This window comes from Balaenoptera ricei, chromosome 1, assembly GCF_028023285.1.
Source record: "Balaenoptera ricei isolate mBalRic1 chromosome 1, mBalRic1.hap2, whole genome shotgun sequence".
Classification (NCBI taxonomy): domain Eukaryota; kingdom Metazoa; phylum Chordata; class Mammalia; order Artiodactyla; family Balaenopteridae; genus Balaenoptera; species Balaenoptera ricei.
In genome coordinates, this window is record NC_082639.1 from 134544764 (window position 1) to 134564182 (window position 19419).

The following is a 19419-nucleotide window of genomic DNA, read 5'->3' on the forward strand; positions in this document are numbered from 1 at the left end:
TCGTGGGGGGTGCGAGCGCCGCGGGACGTGGGTGACGCGTCTTCTTCCAGCTCAGCGGTGTGTGAGGTGTCGCGGCCCCGCCGGTGATTGGTTGTTGAGAGGCTAGTACGCAGCGGCCGTTGGTCGCCGGCAGCACGGAGCGAGAACCGGGGAGGGCGGGGGGGATATGGGGCGGCAGCGGCGGCGGCGGCTGGAGGAGGCGGGCGCGGACGAGCCGGCGGCTGCGGCAGCAACGGCGGTCCCCGGAAGCCCCCTGTGAAGCGCACCCGTCGGCGCCGCTGTGGGCCCCTGGGAGAGAGCGGCCAGCGCGCGAGCCGCTCAGGAGCCGCTCCTCCAGCGCCGCAGCCCTTCGGACTCTCGGTCTCATCCTCGCTCTCCTGCTCCGGCTCCTCCATCTTGGCCTCGGCGGTAGCAGCTGCCGAGAGGATGTGCCGCCTTCTGGCAGGGGGAAGAAGGAGGAGAAGATGAAGAAGTACCGGCGGGCCTTGGCCCTAGTCTCCTGCCTGTCTCTGTGTTCCCTGGTCTGGTGAGTAGCCGCGACCACACGGGAGTTTCCCGTGAGGGGAGAGGGGGGCAGGGAGCGGCCCAGGTCACACCCCCAAATCATCCCGGCTTTTAGGGTGCGGGTCTCCAAGGCTCCGATGAAGCGACAAACCGATTACTCCGTGACTCTCCGGCGGGCTGGCCTGGTAACCCTCTCTGCGGAGGTTTTCGTGGTGCGTTTTGGAATTTACAGAGACTAAGTGGGAGAGGGAGGCGCCTGGGTGCCTTTGTACCCGGTTACCCTGGCCCTTGGTGATGGTGGGATGTGTGGGAAGTGTTCACATAGAGGCTGGGTAAGTTGCTCGGGCTTAGTAGCAGCCACTTGTTTTCATGGTTTGGGAAGGGCATAAGGTATGTCGGATGTGATGTGTTCCCGACAGGCGATTTTAAAAACGTGACTTGTCGTGAAGGTGACTAATGTACGAGCACTGGTTCTCCTGGCCCTTTCTCTCCTAGTCTTTGGCCTCGGGTACACTTGGGGTTGCTGTTCTTGGAGACTTTCGGGAGGCGTTATGAAGCACTTTTTCAAGGGGTAGATGATAAGCTGTTTAGCAGAGAGTGTCTTAGGGTGTAGTGTGTACAGGGGTTTCTGGAAGTGTGGCTTGGATAATGTCCCGTAGTAATGGAAGGATAAGTCCTGCATTTTGGAGGCGGGAAGAGTGCTTTGTCTATAAGTTTGTGGAGTTTCTGTTAGTCCCTGGCACATTTGGGGTTTTTTGAAGGGGAAGAGAAAGCTTGTCAGTCAAAGGATCGCTACCACTGTACTTGGAAAATCCATTCTGCCCTCCGAGGGAGTTTGTTCAGAGATGTGTGACATTTGCTGACTGTAAAGATGCTTCTTCAGTCAGAGTGATTTGCTGTTATATTAAAATCTAGACAAACTAAGTTTCTTGTTTAGCTTATTTCTGCAAAACACCAACAATTTTTTTCATTTATGTGGGTGCCTAATGGATTCCAAAGACACTGAAGTTGTAGAGTTGTTGCTCACAGAAAATAATACGTAAATAAGAAAAGAAAACACTTGCCTGGCTGAAGAATTTTGATTGGCAGGTTGATAGACGTTTTAGAGAACAAGAAATTTGGCCTCTTGACGTTCATTCCGAACCCTTTAATGAGACCAATGTTATCTCACCTTCTGCTTTTTAGTAGCATGTTGGTTACCAAGAAATGCATGTAGGAGATGAGTCCGCTCACCTCATTTTAAATTTAAATTTGTACATGAGATACGGAAACCTTGTGTGTTCATATACACTTCTTTCTGGGGGCTGTTTAGTTGTTTGTAGGTTATATATGTTTTTTCTTTCCTCTTTCTACTTGATCTTGCCCATCTTTAGGCCGTGTATTCTTCATCACTTTCTGAAATGGTTGAGAGGGCAAAGAGGTTACACTTTTCATTCAAGTTTAAAACACACCAGGATCTCTGGTTTTTTTTTTTTTTTAGTTGAAATATACTTGACATATAACATTGTGTAAATTTCAGGTGTACAACATGTTGAATTGATACATTTACATAATGTAATATGGTTACCATTGTAGCAATAGTTAGCATCTCTATCACATCACATAATCATTTCTTTTTGTGGTGGGAATAGTTAAGATCTGGTCTCTTAGCAAGTTGATAATTATAGTACAATAGTGTTGTCTACACCCACTATACTGTGATCTCCAGGACTAACTTATCTACCAGCTGCAAGTTTCTACCCTTAAACATGATTTTAAAAAAATTAATTGGCTGGTGGCAGTGAAATCAAGCATTACGGTGTGGTTTTTAAAATCATTTGCAGATTTAAATTATCCATGCTTCTATTACTTTGTTTAATTTTGGGTTGTCTTTTGCTTAAGCTGACCTCAATATGGTTTCTCAACTTTATTCATTGGAGGTAGTGAGGAGATCATGACCTGTTAGGGGAAAAAAAAAAAATCAGTTAGCTTAGTATTGAAAATAATAGTCATAAAGTTCTGTAAAGTTTGTTGACTTTCACAGTGAAAAATGGTTGTTGAGGGATTAAGTAAATAGTGCAAAATTTAAGAAACTTTTGTTTAAGAAACAGTTGGGTTTGTTTTGAGATTTGTTTGCACTGCCAAATTTTAAGATATTTTAATTGTTCTTTACTGAGGCCGTGGAAAGGCATTATAGGATATTAAGGCTTGAGAATTTTTTGGAAGGGTGGTGATGACATCAGGGAAGAGAAGTGATGTGTAGTGTGATTGGCAAAGGGTATGTTGTGTCTTTTGAGGCTGTTCTTCCTTGGGAAATTGGAATAATGAAATTATGTCACTGACTCAGCTGGAGATCTAACTCTTGCTACAAGATGGTCTGTTAGGTCATTTCTCGACATCTCCATTCTCCCTTATCGTAATGCTCTTGTAGGGTTTGACAAGTTTTGCAAGAGTCATTTTTGTTTCTGTCATTTATAAAGTGTTCCAAGATTTTGTGATCCATTTCTTTTTTAAGCCATACCATTTTGTAGATTTATGAGTGCTATATGTTTATACTACAATACTCTATAGTTTCTAAGTTCCTAAACTCCTCATCCTACCAAAATTACTGAATCTTATAATCACTTTATTTATACTGTCACATATTTATAGATCTTGCTTATGTCTCCCCTCTCCTTTTGTCTTTCCAGCCTGGAGTCCTAACCTTAGATTACTTTCACAAAAGACTCATCCTATCCTTCTTATTATTTATTCTGGTTGCTATTTTTTCCTTTTGCATACTTCATATGATTCTTTATCAAATAGTACAGTGTATTTTAGGCATAAATGTACTATAGCTGTGGCAAGAATAATTATGATAGCTATTATTTATTGTCAACTATCTCTGACAAACCTGTGGTGTGTACTTTGCACATTTTAGCACCTTTAATCTTCACAACAACCCTATTAGTATTATTGATAATTTACTTTTACATTTTATAGTTAAGGAAGTAGAGAAGTTAAATAACTTGGCTAAAGTAAAGCAGCTATTAAGTTTTGGAGCTTGGATTTGAACCTAGGCCGCCTGATTCATGGGATCCTGACTGCTGTAATCCTTTGTAGGTCAGGAAAACTATATTGTAGATACGGCTCCATCACTTACTAGATCTGCATCCTTGGACATGTTTTGTAATTTCTTTGAACCTTAGTCCTTATATCCTAAAAGTGGGAAAACTAATTCATTCACACCCCACAGGGTTGTTAGGAGGATAACATGAGATAATATATATGGTACATCTTTGTAAAATAGTAAGGGTACATTATCTATATGTTTTATCATAAAATCATTCAACAAAGGTTTTTCTCTTGTTCATTAAGTACCAGATGTTGTTATGGGCATTGAAAATATGAAAATAGGGTGACCAACTTATCCTGGTTTTAGCAGTGAAAGTCCTAAGTCCCAGGAATCCCTATGTTAGTTTCCTATTGCTGCTGTAACAAGTTACCAAAAATTTAGTGACTTAAAACAACACACATTTATTATCTTACAGTTTTGGGGGTCAGAAGTCCAAAATAAGTCTTAACTGGGCTAAAGTCAGGGTGTCAGCAGGCCTGGTTCCTTCTTGAGACTAAGGGAAGAATCTGCTTCTTGACTTTTTCACCTTCTAGGGGCTGCTTATATTCTGTGGCTCCTTCCTCGGATTATTCCAACCTCTTGCTTCAGTCTTCACATCTACTAATGAGAGATCCTCCTGCCTCCTTTTACAAGGACTCTTGTGATTACATTGGGCCCACCCAGACAATCCAGGATTATCTCCCCATCTCAAATTCCTTAACTTAATCACTTCTGCAAAGACCTTTTTACCATGTAAGGCAATATATTCAGGGATTAGGACTCAGACATCTCTGGAGGGGCCATTATGCAGCCTAGCCTACCCACCTTGGTCCTGGCAAACTAGGAAGATTGATGACCACCCTAAAGAGGAAAAAAAAAGACTTGGTCAGTGCCTTAAGTGGTGGATATTCAAATTTTTTTGTATTCCCCCCATCAGAAAAGCATTGTGCATGAACCTTTAATATGTAATTAATTGTTTATAAGATTTATACATGTGTAAATATGGTATTAGTATATTAGTATACTAATAGCATATTGGTATACATAATAAATTACACAAATTAGATGGTTAAGAAAGATGAGAAAGAAAATAAACAGTCTAATACTTTGTTAACAGACCTTTTTGTTCTTATTTAAAAAGTAGTATGGTGAGAGGTGTGTGATTGACTGACTAGATTATTTTACATCATAATGTGGATGAATAATAGCTTGTACTTAGCGGTGCTATTTTCTTGTTGGCTTGTGCTTGCATTATTATTATCTTTGCAGTCTTTGCAGGAATTTTTTCAAAGCTACTTCTCCATGTTGTGAGAGTCAGTTTAGTTAAAACTAAATAATATAATCCCTAAATTTGGTTCATTGAGCACACATAAACTGCAGTGCCTCACAATGTGCTGGAAGTAAAGCCCCACTGTCTGTGGAACTTCTGTTCTTTCCTCAGATTTCTGACTATATAGTCTCTGCTGTTAATGACCAGCTGACCTTCAGATCAAGTGTGAATCCTTATATTAATCTTGATAAAGCTAAATTAATTAAAAAATAGCCTTTATTTTTTAGAGCAGTTTTAGGTTCATGGCAGAATTGAGTGGAAGGTACAGTTTACCTTTAGTACTTGCTCTCTGCGCCCACACGTGCACGGCTTCCTCCATTATCAGCATCCCCCACCAGAGTGGTTTAATTTATTTTTTACGACTAAAAAAATCTAGTTTTTTCTCCCTGAACCCGAAAGGATCATCTTGGAGAAGCTCATATATAGAGCTAATGAGAAGAGCCTGACATTCAAACAATTCTCATACATTTGACAAATAGTTACCAAAAATAGTTTAAAAGGTCTTTAGAAACTCGAAGGGAAGACTTTGTATTCTAGATAACGGTCTATTATCACTAGCTGTGTGTCCTTGGACAGATTATTTCTATGAGCCTCAGTTCTAATCCATAAAATGCTTTGCAGAATCAAGATGGGAGAATTTTGTTTCAGGCAGAGGAAAGATTCCTGTTGGTGGAGAGAGATGGGAAGGGAGGTTAGAGCCAGCTTTTGAAGGGACTTGATTATTGTGCAGGTGAACTCTGATTTTAACCTGACTGAGAGGATGAGCCAATGAATTAGTTTAAATAGGAGAAACCGGAGAGTGAGGTCAGATTGATCTTTTAGTTAGATCACTAGGGGGATAGAGTGGATTGGAAAGGACAGACTTTGGAGACAGGGAGCCCTAAAGTGGCAGTCATACTAGGAGAGAGTTGATAGATATCCACAATATCTTGTGGATAGATATCCACAAACATTTTGTTAGGTAGAAACGTTTATATGTTTAAAATACTTTAGTAAGAAACTAAATACTCTTTTTTGAAAACGTACATGTTGCAGATTGTACTTTAGTGCCAGGTGTGTGTTAACCTGTTTTGTTTTCAAGACCATATTTTAAAGTAGATTCAAAAAATAAAATTGTACCTGTCTCAGGGGAATGGAAATTGCTTTTGAGTATTTGTAGTATTGGAATGTCAATCCTTTGCGACAGACTAGTTTCATAAATGCCGAGTTTTTTGAAAGAAAATTTGATTTTATTTTAGGACTTTGTTTTTGTAATGAATCACTAGTTAAAATTATTTTATATTTTCCGTAAAAGTAACGCCTAGCTTTGGTAGAAAATGTTTTGTCGCATTAACATGGCTCATAAGTACTAAGCTCATTTTATATTTCTTGTTATGGAGTATTTGAAATCGATAACAGGAGAAAATGTGAAAAGTGCTTAAAACAGTGCTTTGCTCATAGTAAGCCCTATTATGTAAGTTCTTATTATTCATTCATCCTGGATACTTTGGCAGAAGTAGGATCCTAGGCTGAGGTATCAGAGTTCAGAAGTAGGAATCCATACATCTGTTCAAAATACCAATATTATTTTGTTGCCAACAATGTATTTGGTGTGGTGGGGGTGGCTGAAGAAGCAGGAGACTTGAGCTCTGCCCTCAGGAGTATACAAGCTGCTTGTCAAAATATAGGTAGGTACTGGTGTAGTGGTGTAGGTACATGAAACTTAAGTTAGAGCTTGGCTGTAATCCTTTATTTCCAGTATTAACAGTGAACATTTATTGGGCACTTATTTCTTTTTTTAAATTTTTTTGTACAGCAGGTTCTTATTAGTTATCCATTTTATACACATCAGTGTATACATGTCAATCCCAATTGCCCAATTCATCCCACCACCACCCCCACCCCTGGCCACTTTCCCCCCTTGGTGTCCATACGTTTGTTCTCTACATCTGTGTCTCTATTTCTGCCCTGCAAACCGGTTCATCTGTACCATTCTTCTAGGTTCCACATACATGCGTTAATATACGGTATTTGTTTTTCTCTTTCTGACTTATTTCGCTCTGTATGACAGTCTCCAGATCCATCCATGTCTCTACAAATGAGCCAATTTCGTTTCTCTTTATGGCTGAGTAATATTCCATCGTATATATGTACCACATCTTCTTTATCCATTCGTCTGTCGATGGGCATTTAGGTTGCTCCCATGACCTGGCTGTTGTAAATTGTGCTGCAATGAACATTGGGGTGCGTGTGTCTTTTTGAATTATGGTTTTCTCAGGGTGTATGCCCAGTAGTGGGACTGCTGGGTCGTATGGTAGTTATATTTTTAGTTTTTTAGGGAACCTCCATACTGTTCTCCATAGTGGCTGTATCAATTGACATTCCCACCAGCAGTGCAAGAGAGTTCCCTTTTCTCCACACCCTCTCCAGCATTTGTTGTTTGTAGATTTTCTGATGATGCCCATTCTAACCAGTGTGAGGTGATACCTCATTGTAGTTTTGATTTGCATTTCTCTAATAATTAGTGATGTTGAGCGGCTTTTCTGGGCACTTATTTCTGTTCTAAGTGCTTTATATACACTAACTCATTTTGTTCTAATTAAACTCTTTTGAGATAGACATACCATTTTAAAGAGATTAAGAAAGATACAAAGAAATTAACCAACTTGCCTAAATTCTCAGTAAGCAGTGAGCTGGAATTTAAGTAGCCTGAGTCTGAGCCTGTGCTCTTAACCACTACTCTCTGCTGCCTGTAGGCTGGGAGGTGGCCTTAGGCAAGTTTCTCTACCTTTTCTTTGTTTGTCAATTTTCTTATCTAAAAAATGGGGCTGACTGGATTGGCTCTGCAAGGAATGAATAATAGAATTATTCATGAAGCTTTAAAAAAAAAATACATGCCTACTGCACTTACCTTGGACTTGTGGTTAAGTTTGGGATACTCTTGTGCATTCCAGTCATTACTGCTAAATTAAATGAATTCTGAGATTTTTCTTTTGCACTTTTAACATTCTAAGATATCTGATTTGAACATTAGTGAACAATACAAAGAGCTGAATTGTTTAGTAGTTGCTTAAAAAAGGGAAAAAACTGGACTGGAGTTGTCAAGGAAGACTTGGTTTTAAGAGAAATGACGTGTGGTTCATATACTTTACTTCTGTGGAATACAGGTGCTTCATGAACTGAAATAAGATACACTGGTGCTGCTAATATGAATAGTGACCTTTCCCTAGTTTGTGTGTGTGTGTCTGCTTGCCTGCCTGCGGTGGGCAGATAGTACTTAATTGTCAGGAGAAATGAGAAAGGTTATGAGTAAAAGAAGACGATGTACTTGATATGGGTGGAAGTGATAGTAAGCAGCCAAGCCTGAGTAGAAAATAAAAGCTAAAGTCATCCCTTGGTATCCGTGGGGGATTGGTTCCAGGACCCAACCTTGGATGCTCAAGTCTGTTATGTAAAATGGCATAGTACACTCAGCCCTCCCTCTACCCAGATGTGGAACCCGTGGATGCGGAGGGCTGAGTGTATTCTGGAAATTGTGATGGGTTTTGCAAGCTAAACCAAGGAGTAAGGCAGTAAAGATCAGCAAGAGAAGTGGTGTTTGGAGAGTGTTATTTTGACATCATTGTGTTACAGGAGAAAGGCTGGAGGGATGAATACTAAATGAAAAGCAATTGGAATAGTTGAAGTTTTTCATAACAAGGACTTAACTTGGCAGTAGAAATGAAGAGGGTTCATTGAGCAGAGATTTTCAGGAAGTAAATGATCTGGTTTGGTGATAGGTTGGCAAGTTGGCAATGCAGTACAGAAGAACTGGGTTTTAGTTTGCCTCTAACCAGCTCTTGGTCTTCAACACCGCCTTTCTGTTGTCCATCTCAATGTCAAGAGATGTTTACTGAGGCTTTTCTGTGTGCTGCTTTCTGTGCAAGATTCTGGTGGACAAAATAGAAAAAGTAGCTGCTTTCTTGGAGCCTACTGTGGTTGAGAAAATAAATTCTAGGATCTAAAATGATGAATCTGTGAAGTAAAGTTCAAAGAGAGAAGAGGAGTTAATTTTTTTTCTTTTAACTTGGGCAACTAGAGGAATTGGAGGTGTTAAAAAAGAACTGGAAGAGTTGCAAAGAGTTTTAAAGGAGAAGGAGATGTTAGTTGAGGCGAATAGAATATCCTAGTGGAAACGTTATATAGGCACTTAAATGCAGGCTTCAGTGAAAATGAGATTTGGCTGGAGCTGTCCTCATAGAGGGGATCATTTTTGAAACAGAACCTTTGAACATGGAGTTTCTGCAGATACTTAGAACAAACAAAGGTGACAAGCAAAGTAAAGCTCTGAGAGCGGAAACTAGGGAAGGTGGAAAGAGGTTTAAGGAGGTCATTTGAATGGTCAGCAATATAAAAGTCTCAGATAGCCTGAAAAGCTTGAAAATTGAGAAAAAGGCCTTGTTTTCAAAAGAGAGAGGTGATTGATAAGTTTTTGTGAGTGGAAATAGAAGGTATTTGGAGAGTGGTAAGTGTGAGCTCGTACACATTTGTTTCGCAGCCAGAAGGGATACAGGAAGCTGGAGTAGCCTCATACTTGCATGTTTCAAACCATTCAACCCATTTTGATTTGAGGAGGGATACTGAGGGCCTACTGCAAGGGACTTGAGCATCTGTGGATTTTGCTATCTGCAGGGGGTCCTGGAACCAAGATACCTAGGGACAACTGTTTACACTACTCTGGAATTTGATAAATGAAAGAAGATAAAGATAGTAGCTGATAACAACTGCTAACATTTGAGTGCATATTCTATGCCAGGCTAAGCATTGCACATGCATTATTTCATTTTCCCATTTTACAGTGGAGACATACAGGTTTTGTAATTTGTCCAAGAGAATGCACCTGGGATTAACACTTGGGTCTTTTGACTCTGAAGTCCATGCCCTAGCCACTACACTACAAAGCTTTGTATTTATCTCTTGTGGCTGCTTTCTAAATCAAGAGGTAAATATTGCCCCTCCCTTGTAATAGTTCTTATATTTTTATGTTCTGCTGTAACTAGCCATGACTAACATCATCAGTTCTTAAGGGAATGGATTAGTGTTATTTTCTCACCTTTCTTTTCATTTATCTATTGACCAGAGAGTATTAAATAAGAAATGTAGCACTACAGAAAGATCATAGGCTTTGGAGAGGTAGATCTAGATTTGTAGTCACAAATTGAGTGACTTTGGGCCAGTTAACTTCTGAGCTTTAGTTTACTTGTAAAAGTTAGATTAATATTTTAATCTAAACTGCCTGGCACACTAAAAAAAAGACTGTGTTTTCTTCTAGAGACATCAGATATTTAGGATTGGATTGATCATACTCTGTTTATGCTACCTTCTGTATGGATCCCCCTTTTTCCTCCATTTTACATCATTACTCTTTTATCTTCTATCTTCATTTTCACTCCTATCTCCCCCATGTTGGGCATTTACCCTAGAGTATATTTGATGTGTTTTTCCAGTCGACCTTCATGTATTTACCTCGTATACTTGTGTTTTCTTCCAAAATAATGTTTTGTTTATATGTTTTAAAATTTACATACAGGGTATAATGCTATTAATCTCATTCTTTTTCCTACTTTTTTCCACTGAACAGTTTTTTAGAAGCTTGTTTTAGTTACTAGAATCATCATTAAGTGAATTCTACGTAGTTAATGATGTGGCAGATGCCTCAGGAAGGCCTGATGTCGTTTATTCATTCATTCAATGGGTATTTATTGAGCCCTTTGTGTGCAGGCTGCTTCTAATGAGAGACTTTATGCCAACAAATGCATTTGGGAGTATTTGTTCCAGTTGCTTGTCTTTTGCGATCCCAGTACTATAGACGAATTAGGGTGGTTTTGTAGTAAATCTTAATTATCTGGCAAGGTGAAACACTTGTCTTTGCTTTTTTTGTTAATATAGTTATTCTTAGACTGGTTTTTCCATATCATATTTAGAACATTAGGAGCCTTCAGGTTTTTTTGTTTGTTTGTTTTTGTCTTTAGGATTCTCTTTTAATTTTTATTTTATATTGGAGTATAGTAGATTTACAATGTTGCGTTAGTTTCAGGTGTACAGCAAAGTGATTCAGTTATACATATACATATATCTATTCTTTTTCAGATTCTTTTCCCATATGGGTTATTTCAGAGTGTTGAGTAGAGTTTCCTGTCCTATACAGTAAGGATCCTTCAGGTTTTTTTGTTGTTGTTTTTTTTTTTTTTTTTTTTTTTGGCTGCGTTGGGTCTTAGTTGCAGCACGCAGGATCTTTAGTTCCAGCGTGCGGGCTCAGTAGTTGCAGCATGCGGGCTTAGTTGCCCCGTGGCATGTAGGATCTTAGTTCCCCGACCAGGGATTGAACCCGCGTCTCCTTCATTGGAAGGCGGATTCTCAACCACTGGACCACCAGGGAAGTCCCCCTTCAGGTATTTTGATAGGAGTTATATTTGAGTGATGAATTACTTTGGGGAGAATTGCTGTCTTTACTCTGCTGTCAGTAGCATTCCATCCATGAACATATTAGATCTTCATTTATTTGTCTCTTCATTTTATGGTCATTATTAGAGTTAACATTTTTTCTCTATAAGTGGTTGTGTAATTTTTAAGGTTAATTTCTGTAAATTATTTTATAATTTTTGTTATTGCTAATAGTTTATTTTCTATTTTGTTATTGCTGGGGAGGAAAATATTGACTTTTTTGCTTCTTATATTTTTAAATTGAAATAATTGACATACAGTGAAATGCACATATGGTATCAACTGTATAGTTGGATCAGTTTTGGCAAATGTATACATCTGTATAACTCACACCCCATCAAGGTATCGAACATTTCCATCACTCCAGAATGTTTTTTCATGTCCCATTCTACAGAATTCCCTGAAGCAACCAGTGATTTGATTTCTATCACCACGGATAGTTTTGCTAATTCTGGAACTTTATTTAAATGGAATTATACAGTATTTATTCTGGTGTCTGGCTTCTTTCACTCAGTGTAATGCTTCCAAGATTTATCTATCTTTTTTCATTCATTAGTAATTCATTCCTTTTTATTCTGAGAAGTAGTACATTGTATGAATGTACTACAGTTTGTTTACATTTTCCTGTTGAACATCTGGGCTGCTTCCAGTTTTTGGCTATTAGGAGTGAAAGCTACAGGGGACATTTTTGTACACATAGTTTTAATTTCCCTTAAGAAGTACCTAAAAGTGGAATTGCAAGTGCCGAAACAGATGGATATCGTATGCTTCTGGATATAATACCCTGAGAAAGATACAACATCGCTTATGAAGGCTTCCAGCCAGGAATACATAACCTGAATCTGCTCATGATGAAACATCAGACAAACCTCAAAAAAGGACCATATTATTTCAAAATAAAAGGACTATGTCCTTCAAAATGTCAGTGCCACATAAGGTAAAAGCCAAGAACTATTACAGGTTAAAGGAGGCTGAAGGCACATGAAAAATGCAGGATATGATCTTACACTCGATTCTGTACTTGAGGTGGGGAGAGGGGGAATGCTGTAAGGACACTACTGGGGACATAGATTATTGTGTCAATGTAACATTTACTGAGGTTGATAATTGTGGCATGGTTGTGTAAGAGAATATCCTTATTCTGAAGAAATACATACAGAAGATATTTAGAGATAAATTACGTGGAGTGGGGAGAGAGGGAGGGCTATGTGCTTGCCAGGAGCAAATGGCAAATGATGGAACCAGTGGGTCAAAATGTTAACAATAGGTTGATATGGGCAAAGGGTTTGTGGATGTTCTTTGTGCTATGTTGGCATTTCTTCTGAAAGTTTGAAATTATTTCCCAATAAAAAGTGGGAAAAGAAAGAGTGAGATTTCCTTTTTCTCTGTGTATGGTGTTGATTAATCCACTCAAATTTCTTTAATTATCATCAATTAATTCCAATTTTTGTATACTTTGTGCCAATTTTGTTATTTTTCTAGAAACATCTATTTTTTCTGAGTTTTCAAATATATTAGTATATATAGCTGGTAATATTTTATAATTTTAAAAAATCTGTTTTGTTTGTGGTTATTTCATGCTTTTAGAACATATTTTGTTAATTCACATCACCAACTCTCCTTTATCGGTTTTTCCAGAGGTTTATCTTTTTAATATTTTCGTCGAAAGACTAACTTTTGGTTTTCTTAATCTTCTTTGCTTTTTTTGGTTTTGTTTTTTATTTCAGTGATTTCTGTCCTTATAGTCTTCCATTTTTCTTTAGATTTACAGTTCTTTATCTTCTTGAGTTGAAAGATTAGCTCTTTTGTATTCAGTGTCTCCAAATGTGCTCAGAAGCATAGTTTTCCTGCTGCTGTCTTACCGGCATCCCACCAATTTCGACCTGTAGTCTTCTGCTATGTTTTGTAATGTTCCCTATTATTTCCTCTTTTACCAAAGGATTATTCTGCTGCATAATTTTGTTTCCAGGCTTTAGAATGTTGTTAGCTGTTGCTATCCTAAATGACACTCAAATGTGAATTTTACAAGACTTTTAATTACATTTACTCTGAAAGTTAATACCTTTCTGTATGAATGGTGAATCCATGCCACGTTATTGGGGAGGAATTGGCAAAAAGGGATAAATGTCCTCTTAGTTTCCAGATTCTGTTTTTTGAGTTTGTTTGTGTGTGAGGGGGTGGTGGGTGGGTGGGTGAGTTGGGGAGTAGTAGTGGTGGAGGTGATGGGGCTGATGGGAAGAGGAATGAAAAGTGACCTAATTTCCTATCTGCTACTTGCTACAAAACAGTTCCCCTCAGAACCCTTATTCATTTAATAAATATTTATTAAGCACATAATGTTTGCAGGTTTGGGCTTTGTAGGGAGGGGCTAAAGTATCAATAGTTAGGAATATGGAATTGATTCTCAAAGAGTTTAAGTGTAAGAGAGGATATACATGGCACAGAATCAACTTACAAATAGTAGTGGGGAGTACTCATTTTGAACTGAGGGAGAGTGTCAGGCTCACAGACTGCCAATTATCTTGATGTGATTTGTGGTGCTGAACTTCTTAAAAGTTTTGAAAATCATCAGGCTTGGGGTTTTCATAGTACAGTTTTTGAAACTTGCTTAAGTAGTATGGAATGAGACCCATTTAATCATGCAACAAAGTGCCCTCAGCCATTGTAATGTGACCCACTGATTCTTAATGAGGGGGCATGCATATCTAATTCACCTGGGGGAACTTGTTGAAAGTAAAGACCCCATTATAGTGATTCATTCTTCTTCAGTAGAGTTGGAGTGGGTTTGGGGTATTTCATTTTACTTTGGTGATTTAAAATTTCTTTCTTTTTTAAAAAAATTAATTAATTAATTAATTTATGGCTGTGTTGGGTCTTCGTTTCTGTGCGAGGGCTTTCTCCAGTTGCGGCAAGCGGGGGCCACTCTTCATCGCGGTGCGCGGGCCTCTTACTATCGCGGCCTCTCTTGTTGCGGAGCACAGACTCCAGATGCGCAGGCTCAGTAATTGCGGCTCATGGGCCTAGTGGCTCCGTGGCATGTGGGATCTTCCCAGACCAGGGCTCGAACCTGTGTCCCCTGCATTGGCAGGCAGATTCTCAACCACTGCGCCACCAGGGAAGCCCTAAAATTTCTTGACAGTTATTACTTGGTGATAAATTTTATCTATTTTAGGCTTTTTTTATACACAAAATTAAGGTTATCTTTACAGGTCTGTCCTTAATTAATATCTGTCCTTAAATAGGGACTGATATGTTAGAGGTATTTAAGTGATACTGTTGATAAAGCTGTAATTAAGAGGAATAGGGTAGATAGGTAAAGAATGTAGTCTATATTAATGTCAGGTGTATTCACGTTCTTCAGAGAAATAGAACCAACCATATATATATATATATATATATATATATATAAAATGAGGCGTTGGGTCACCCGATTATGGGAGCTGAGAAGACCCACAGTCTGCGATCTGAAAGCTGGAGACCGAGGAAAACCAGTGGTTAATTCAGGCCAAGTCTGAAGGCCTATTAACCAGTAGAGCTGAAGATATAAATCCCAGTTAAAGGGCAGGAGAAGATGAGATGCCTCAGCTCAAATAGTGAGGCAGAGGAAAAAAGGGCAAATTCTTCTGATTTTTGTTCAGTTCAGGCCCTCAGAGGATTAGATGATGCCCACTCACATTGGGGAGGGCAGTCTACTGAGTCCACTGATTCAAATGCCAGTCTCACCCAAAAACTCCTAACTTTGGATAATGGGATTTGATTATATGATAGTAAAAATTAGGATCATGAGATTTAATGTCTTTTGGCCATCTTCACATTAACTGTGAATATTAGGATTTATACACACATATACACATACACATGCAGAATTCTTGATGATAAAACTAGTATGTGCTCATGGTAGAAATTTAGAAAGTATAGAAAGGAATATAGAAAATAAGGGGGCATAATCTCCAAAATTCTAACACCCACAGTTTTGAATATCTGAAACTTTTTGCCGTCCCAAATATGTGTATATATACACTCACAAATGCACCTACAAACACACATGTGTACACACACACAGCTGAGAAACAATGCAAAAGTCTATCAATAAAGAAATATTTAATAAATAGTGATATATCTATATGAAATTTTGAATAAGTAATATATTCTTGTGGTTCAAAAGACATAGAGTATTGTAGAGTGAAGAATATCCACCTATTATCCTGTCACCCAGTCAGTCACTCAGTTTTCCACCCTGGAGGCAACCAAGGTGGTGCTTTTTTTTCTTTTCTTTTTAATTCTTCCAGAGAAATTTATGCACATACAGGTGCCTTTAGTACACATATGCACACATGGTAGCATACTATATGTATATATTATTATGTACTTTGCTCTTCTCTTTTTGTTTTTTTTTGGTTTTAATTTTTATCAAAATGATGTATTCATATCAAAAAGTCAGATAGCTCTAAAAGGATTTTGTTTGCTTTTGCAAATAAGCCATTCCCTCATCCCTCTTTCCCCATTATATCTTTCAAGGAAACCACTTTCACCTCTTAGCTGATGAATTTTATGCTTACCTCTTTGTCTCTAAAATAATTGCTTTAATGTCAGTTTTAGGTATTTTACTACAGATGATCAGATTCTCTTAAGCACATGCTAGTAATACAGTTTAGTCATAATTTGGGTTAGATCAGTATTCAGTGTTTATATTATTACTATAAATGATACAACTGAGCTGTGTAGTAAAACATGATTACTTTTCCCTTTTCTGTTCTGCTTTTCCTTTTTCATGGTACTAATATTTGACTTGTTATATTTGCTTATTTTTCTATTTAATTACAAATTATCTACCAGTTATGTAAATCTGTTCTTGAGATTTTCAGACTCATCAGTTGTGCTGTTAATTTCATCCTCCTAAAGAAGACCTCTTCCAGAGCTTCTGATGACCTCCCATTTAGTGTGGTTGCCCTCTGTTCTTTGTGTACGTACAGCTGTCATCCTAGGAATTCTCTTTCCAGTCACCCTGGGGATTCCCTTTTCCTCTCTCATCTCACTACCATATTGTTGTGATTATTGTGGTTTCTTAGATGTCTAGTTTCCCCACATTAAAATCTTCTTGACTATTCTATTTATATAAAGTTTAGAGTCAGTCTGTCTAATTTTTTAAGTTTCCTTTTTTGCCACTTCAGTATGTGGTTTTCAGATCTACCATACATATTACCTTAAATTACCTTAAATGTTTTGAAATATCAATAGTTTAGGTAGCTTTACAGTTATCTGTTCTTAAATATTTGGTAGAATTTAGAATATCATTGGCATCTGATGCTTTCTGAGGAGGTTAGCTCTTTGACAACTTTCTCTGTTCCTTTTGTGATAATTATCAGATACTCCTTTTGTGAAGTTTTTCCTGTTTTACCTTCATGAGATTCATGATGCCTTAACTTGGAGTGCTGATAACACTGTTTATGGTTTTCTTAGGGCATTAAATAAAAAATCTTTGTCTTACGTACATTTGTCTTCATCATTAAATTGTTAAGTTCTCAAGAGCATTAGGATAAGAACCATCTGTTTGTTTATTGCCTCAAATTCTAGTCCAGGTATGGAATATGTTGGCTTAACAACTTTTTTTTCTTCTTTCTTTCTTCTTTTTTTTTTTTGGTGGTGGTGACGGTGGATGTTTTACAGGCTTCCCAGTTGGCATGTATGTTGCAAAGAGAGTTCTTCAGCTTCATCATACTACTCTCAAGATGACAATTGTGCACTAGAAAATGAAGATGTACAATTCCAGAAAAAGGTACCTTAAATGAAGTTGAAGTTGTAATTTGTGTATTAGCTTTCTAAGACTTCCTCAAAACATTTGGAATAAAAGTATTTCAAAAATACTATGACATAATTTTTGGTGGAGATTTGTAATTTTCTTTGCTATAATATGAGGAGTTACTCAGGTAATTCTGAAATTAATGTGACTCTGAGATATTTATATATTTATTCTTATTGCTTATATTTGGAATGTTGTAATAACATCCTTAGTCCTACAGTAAGGAGAAAAAATAGTGCCTATTCAGAGAGAAAACCAGGGTTCTCTTTTTAATGCTTTAACTAGTTAAAGGGTTTCTAAAGAAACCCCAGTCTTATGAATTAAAAACTATTAGAAATGAGTATTATAGGGAAAGTCTGCAATTAGTGGCTATGTACTTTGTTTTATATAATTGTGTGGAGTGAATAGACAGAGTCCAAAAAATCTGATGGTGTCTAAATAATTTATTATTTTATCATTTTAAATGATGAAAGGTGAGCTATCATTTTAAATGATGAAAGGTGAGTATTGACTTTAGCTAGATTTGGCTCCCCCCTGCCCCCAAATCAATATACTTATTTTAAATTACAGATGTAATTTATACCCACTATAAGATATTCATATTTATATCTCATTCCCCTCCTCAAAGGAACCACAATTTACTGTTTCTTGTGAAAACATTCAGACCGTTTTCTGTGGTTATAGATATATCATTTTGTAGCATACAAATTAATGTTTTAATTTTTATTAAAAAAATATTGTACAAATTTATTTCCCCTCTTCCCCAGTAATATCTCATGGATACCTTTGCATGTTACTGTATTCTTCTGAATAGCTACATTTTTATTCTGTCATATGGGTGTATCACAATTTATTAAGCATTTATTTATTGACAGACTTTTGCATTGTTTCTCAGCTGTGTGTGTGCATGCATGTTTGTGTGTACGTTTGTGTGTGTGTGTGAATGCACAAACTTATAATTACATGCTTGGGCTGTTTTTTTTTTTTTGGCATGATATTGTGTTTAGAGTAGATTATTTAAATTTCTAAGTTATACAGGATATATTTCTGGGATGGAGCAGTTAAAATTTTGAAGACTATTGCTGGGTATCTCTCCGAATAAAGTATAATTGTGTGCTTCTATCTACAGTCTATAAGATTTAGAGTTGATATCTTCTTTGATGAGAAATTTGAAAACTTAAATGTTGTAAGAATGAGTTTAAGCAAAGCATTAAGGAAGGGGAAACATTCTTTCAGCAAACATTCGGGTACCTAGTATATGCTATACAGGCTTAGATAATGATGAATATGAACTTTGCTTTTATGAAGCTTATATGCCAGAAGATAAATTTAAGGACAATATATCTGAAATTCTAATTTGAAAGTGAGTGTCAAGAGAGGTGACACAAAAACTATAAGTACATTCATTTATCAAGTACTTACTGACACATAGTGCTGGGTAGTAGGACTAAAGTGTTTATTAAGAAATCAGATGTAGTGTATATTTGGAAGGCAGCTATGCTCATTATACCACCAGCGTACACATGTAGTATACATTTGAAGTGAAGCAGTAAGGAGGGTAATGCTGGAAGGTAGACAATAAGCATGGAAACAAAAGACATTAAAGTCACAGTAAAGTGTTTTGGTTGTAAAGTATAGAAAGATGGTTTTTAATGTTGCTTCAGGACTGTTTTGTGAAACAATTTTATCAGTTGGCCTTTTCTTTGTTGCAATATAGGATGAAAGAGAGGGACCTATCAATGCCGAATTATCGGGAAAGGTGGGTTCAAGCTTACCTGTTCCTCCAGAAGAACACAAAGTAAAAGATGACTACGTTGTGAATGTACAAGTAAGCTTTGTTGCTTTGATTTTTAATGATATGCCTTTTCAAACCACTTCACAAAATAGAAAACCTGTTTGGTCACCATATTGTGTATTTTTATTTTTTTCTTTTTGTAGTACCATGCAGCTGGCCTTAATACTAGTCACCTGCTAAGAGTACTACTTTTGAGAAAATTCGGAATTACAGGTTTAATAGTAAATGTGACTGTTTTCTCTGTGGTATAGGTTTGGTTGTAAGTCCTCCTTTCTTCTAGATTCCATTTTGACTCTCTATAGTTTATCTTGTCTCTTCAGTTTTTCAGATGTCAGGGGAAATTATTTTCTGACTTAATGTATTTATATGTAGAACACAGAGCATTTTGATACCAAAATTTTACCACTTAGTGTGGAATACGGATTAATAAATAATAGGTTGAGTGTATTTTTTCC

General features: G+C 37.4%; 1 protein-coding gene across 2 annotated transcripts in view; it reads left to right on the top strand.

Annotated features, from left to right (window-relative positions):
- The first annotated feature begins 373 nt into the window (after positions 1–373).
- SUCO (SUN domain containing ossification factor) overlaps positions 374–19419 on the top strand; it is a 72560-nt gene continuing 53514 nt past the window's right edge. For both annotated transcript variants that reach the window (XM_059936482.1, XM_059936474.1), the window contains exons 1-3: positions 374–526; positions 17037–17145; positions 18887–18997. In XM_059936482.1, coding sequence (XP_059792465.1) covers positions 465–526; positions 17037–17145; positions 18887–18997 — 282 coding nt within the window. In that variant the 5' untranslated portion in view covers positions 374–464. The remainder of the gene's footprint in view (positions 527–17036; positions 17146–18886; positions 18998–19419) is intronic.